Here is a 5,006-nt window from a genome sequence, read left to right as displayed (position 1 = left end):
ACTGTGTACTGAGGTACAGAAGTGCAATTTAAAACTTTCTTAGCTAATCAGAATCATCAGTTCACCTAATGCTTAACCGAGAGTGGTAAAAGCTTTTTGAACTGACACAAGTTTAATCTACCATTAATCACAATGATGTTAGTGAAAATCTTAACTTATAAATTATTAGAACAATACCATCAGTTTATATAGAGGGCCAGCTCTATATGGTAAGAGTTCTGAGTGGCATTTTATGGCATGGGATTGTTAAGACAGGAAAAAGAAACTGAGAACAGCCAAACTAGTGGTTAGCCCATGCTGATCCAATGCTATGGGATTTGGACTTTATTTTATACTGGTTTCAAACAAAGAACACAAAGAAAGAGTCAAAGCTGTGAAGGGGTTACAAATCATACACAATCCATTAAAGTCTAGAAAGTAGAGACAAGGACAAGGGCCAAATTCCAACCACCAATTAGTAGGGGTTAATTCTGGGAGCAGAAATAAATTTCATGGAGATGTTTACTAATTGTGTTTTGCCTTGATTTACAGATCTGCACCTGTCAGATAGTCTGGACTAAATTGTCTGGCTCCAGTCTTTATCTAAGTAATATATTTTTTAGGGTTCAGGCTTCTTAATTATCAAAGAGATAAATTGTCAAGGAAAGGAATTCTTAACTCAGTAGCTGCTGGTCTGATTAAGGACTCAAAGCTTTCCAATAAGAATATTGAGAAAAGGTGGGGATCTAAAAATGAGTCAAAAGAGGAGCCTCAGATTTGTACCTTAGATGGCCCATTCTATCTGCATCTGACATTCAGTGCAGAAAAAACCATACACACAGTTTTACTTGCCGATGATTTTGTAATGGGATCCAGATAAAATATCTATTACAGACTCTATTTCTCTAAATGACTCCTAATAGCCTCTTGGAGGGGTCAAGTTTGGATTAACCTACCTGCTGGTACCAGAGCTTTTCAGGGCTCAGGTGACCAGGACCAAACACAAAGACTGCCTCAGCCTGGATTGGTCACATAGGGAATCCAGATAACAGGCCCTAAATTTGACCCTGTTTCTCCAATGGCTCTCTATATCCAATGACTCTCAACAGGCTTATATTTCATAATTAGACCGCTTTAAACAGAGAATGGTTCATGAGAAAAATTTAAGCCAAAATTGAATCATCCATGCTGCCTCAGCAAAGCAAGAAATAATTTTGGAAAGTCAAAAAACATAGCTCCCTTTTCTCGAAACTCACAGCCTACTACCACAAGGTCAAAAAAGACTGTACCAATCCAGGAAGGATTGACAAAACTTTCTCATGCCAATACTGAAGGACTTAAACTTAGTGTGGGGTTCGGGGTTGCAGCTTTTCTAACATGTTAGAAGCTGAACTTCCTTGAGCTTCATCCTAGTTAAGTACCAAAGGTTGGCCATCATCCTGGCTCAAATGCAGGCAAATCAGACCAGGGAAAAACACTTCCCTTTCTCACAAAAAAATTTGGTCCTTTTCTTTCCCTTATAAGCATGGTAACTTTCTATCTAAGTCTAAAAAGTAGAGAGATAGGTCCCGGGTCAAAGGTCAAATTCCAACCACCAATTAGCAGGAGGTTAATTCTGGGAGCAGAAATATATTTCATAGAGATCCTAAACAAATTGAGTCCTGTACTCTTGATTTACAGGATTGCACCTGGTCAGATAAAGTCTTGTCTAGCTTTGTCTGTTTCCGGCCTTGATTGTCTAAGTAATATATTTTTTAGACTTCAGGCTTCTTCATTATCAAGGAGAAAAATTAACTCTGTAACCTTCTGGTTTGCTAGGAACTTAAAGCTTTTTAATAAATCTATAATGTTTTATGGATCATAAAAGAGGTCAAAAGAGGAGTCTCAGATTTTTATCTGTTTGAGACTCTGTTTCTCTTATTGGCCTCCCACATGATCCAGGGCAAAATACTTAACCTCTGTCTCAGTTTCTTCATCTGTAAAATGGGAATGGTAATAACATCTACCTCCTAGGATTGTAGTGAATAAATGAGATGATATTTATTTAGCACTTAGCACAATGTCTGACACATACTAAGCACTTCAAAGATGTTAACTATTACTATAAGATCAGGTAGACTAGATAAAAACAGATTATTCATTGAATATGGCAGGGTAAGGGAGATGAAAAGGTCAAAGATACTGAGGTTTGGGATTTGAGTGACTGGGAGAATATTGGCATGACTACTGGAAATGTGAGAGACAAATGGAATATCTTCATTAGGAGTGGGAGAAAACATTAATTTGATTTTTTTATGTGTTGATTTGGAAGAATCAGTGGGGCAGCAGGATTGATTTAAATGTCTAGCAGGTACTTGGAAATGTGGGGTTGGAGCTCAGGAAAGGTCAAAACTCAAAATATAGTTCTGAAAACAGTCTACATAGGCTTTCATTTCATGGAGAAAATTAAATTGCTAAGAAATACAGGCTAGAGAAAGAAGACTAATTGAAAGAAGGTCTTGGGAAATCTCTATACTAAGCATCTTGAATGCTTTATCAAAAAGTATCAAAGTTTGGGGAGGGACTGAAATAAATTTATACTAAAATAAAATATACTATAATTATTAATAAAATCTCATAGTCTCTTTTTGTTTCTCAATCTTTCTCTCTCTCCCTCCATCTGCCTCTGCTCTTTCATATTAAGCAGAAAAGAATGAAACATGGAGAAAGGCAATGAAACATCAACAACAGATTTCATTCTCCTGGGACTCTTCCCTGAGTTCAAATATTCTGGCTTCCTTGTTTCCATTATCATTTCTTTCTACATCATCACTTTCACTGGAAACTCTATCTTGATTCTCCTGATCTGGGTAGATTCACGACTCCATACACCTATGTACTTTCTACTTAGCCAACTCTCCATCATTGATGTGGCCTACATATCCAGCTCTGTGCCCAAGATGGCTTTTAATTATTACCTAGGTAAACAAAATATTTCTCGAGTTGCCTGTGGAACCCAAATGTTTTTTTGTTTGACTTTGGGGGGTTCTGAATGTCTTCTTCTGACCTTTATGTCCTATGATCGTTATGTGGCCATCTGTAAACCCCTCCACTACCCCGTTATTATGTGTCCCAAGATTTGTTTGCAAATGGCAGTGGTTTCCTGGGTTGGGGGTGCTTTAAATTCCCTAATTCAAACAATCTACACCATGCATTTCCCTGTTTGTGGCTCTAGGGAAATTCACCATTTTTTCTGTGAGATGCCTGCTATCTTAAAGCTCTCTTGTGAGGATACCACAGATTATGAAATGGGAATATTTGTGGTAAGCATTGTATTTATTCTCCTTCCTTTTAGTCTCATTGTGACCTCTTATATCCTCATCTTCCTCACTATTCTTCACATGAACTCACCTGAAGGGAGGAACAAAGCCCTGGCCACCTGCTCCTCTCACTTGACTGTGGTGAGTCTCTACTTGGGACCAGGCATTGTAGTTTATATGACACCTGGTTCCTCCCATACCCCAGAGTTAACTCAAGGTCTCTCTGTATTTTATACCATACTCACTCCTATGCTAAATCCACTCATCTACAGTCTGAGGAACAAGGATGTTTTAGCAGCATTAAGAAAGACTATAGCAAAGAACCTCATTTCAAAGTAAAACTGGAAGACTTTAAATTGTTTATGGCAATACTATCTGGGGCATCAGAAAAATAAAGATTTTTTTTAAGTGACAATTGTATAAGCCTCAAATTATCATTTGGTCTATCTGCCCATCATTTTTTCTCTGAACACAAATATTTAAATTTAACTAGAAACTCATTTTACAAATGCCTTTGAAAGGTAAACAGCTATATTTTTATCATCTTCCTACAAAAATAGAATGGATCTCAGTTTTTAGATACCACTTCCTTTTTTTTTTTTTTAAACCCTTAACTTCGGTGTATTGTCTGATAGGTGGAAGAGTGGTAAGGGCAATGGGGGTCAAGTGACTTGCCCAGGGTCACACAGCTGGGAAGTGGCTGAGGCCGGATTTGAACCTAGGACCTCCTGTCTCTAGGCCTGACTCTCAATCCGCTGAGCTACCCAGCTGCCCCAGATACCACTTCCTTTTTGCAAATGAAGGGCTCTTTTATTCCTGGATTTGCATGACCTGATTATGAGTTATTTTGAGGAAATAAATTAACTTCTCTAGGCCTTAGTATCCTCACCTGTAAAAAAAAAATGGTATAATACCTGCAATACTTAAAGAACAAAGGCTCAAAGGAAATAATATATGTAAAATTTTATAACTCCAAATGCTTTGTAAATGTAAATTCTTATGATAAAGATTCAATTAGTGTGTCTTAATATTTCTCTCTAAACAGATTGTCTTCTGAATGTTATACTATTGAAGTATTGATCACTAGAGATGAGAATTCTCTCCCAATTCATACTATCATCATTCTAGCTCAGACTAGCTAAGCCCTCATTACCCCTGGCCTAGACCATTTCAGTAGTTTGCCATTTGGTCTTCTTGCCTCAAGTCTCTCTCCATTTAATCCAACCTACATATAGCTGTCAAAGTGCTTTTATTGAAGAATGGATCTGATCATGCCATTCCCCTAGTCAATAAACTCTAAAGATTCTCTCTGTTAAAAAAAAGGATTATATATATGTTTGGCCTTTTAGGTCCAGACATCTTGGCTTATTTGATGTTCCTCACTTAGGATGCTGTATCTCTCATCTCCATCATTTGTACTGATTAATCCCCATACCTAAGATACCCTCCCATTAAACTTCTATCATCTAGAAATCTTGTTTCCTTCAAAATAACTAAAATTCTGCCTTCTGAGATTTTTTCTGGTTCTCAACATTGCTAGAGTCTTCCTCATCAAGATTATCTTGGGTTTGTTGTTCATTTATCTTGCTCTCTATATACATGACATATCCCAAACTGTAATGTAATCTTAAGGGCAATGACTTTACATGTTCTCTTTGTACTTTCAGGTCCCTTTGTGCTATAAGTTAAGCACATAATAAGCACATAAAAAGTGCTTTATAAATTCAT

The 5,006-nt window shown here is 37.2% G+C and overlaps 1 protein-coding gene across 1 annotated transcript; it reads left to right on the top strand.

The window, feature by feature from the left end:
* The first annotated feature begins 2,678 nt into the window (after nucleotides 1-2,678).
* On the top strand, nucleotides 2,679-3,617 carry LOC123243755 (olfactory receptor 2T27-like). The gene has a single exon (XM_044671830.1). The coding sequence runs from the start codon at nucleotides 2,679-2,681 to the stop codon at nucleotides 3,615-3,617; it is 939 nt and encodes a 312-aa protein (XP_044527765.1).
* The last annotated feature ends 1,389 nt before the right edge of the window (nucleotides 3,618-5,006 follow it).

This window comes from Gracilinanus agilis, chromosome 4 (genome assembly GCF_016433145.1).
Source record: "Gracilinanus agilis isolate LMUSP501 chromosome 4, AgileGrace, whole genome shotgun sequence".
Classification (NCBI taxonomy): domain Eukaryota; kingdom Metazoa; phylum Chordata; class Mammalia; order Didelphimorphia; family Didelphidae; genus Gracilinanus; species Gracilinanus agilis.
The sequence above is the reverse complement of the archived record's forward strand: the minus strand, read 5'-3'. Positions and strand labels throughout refer to the sequence as shown.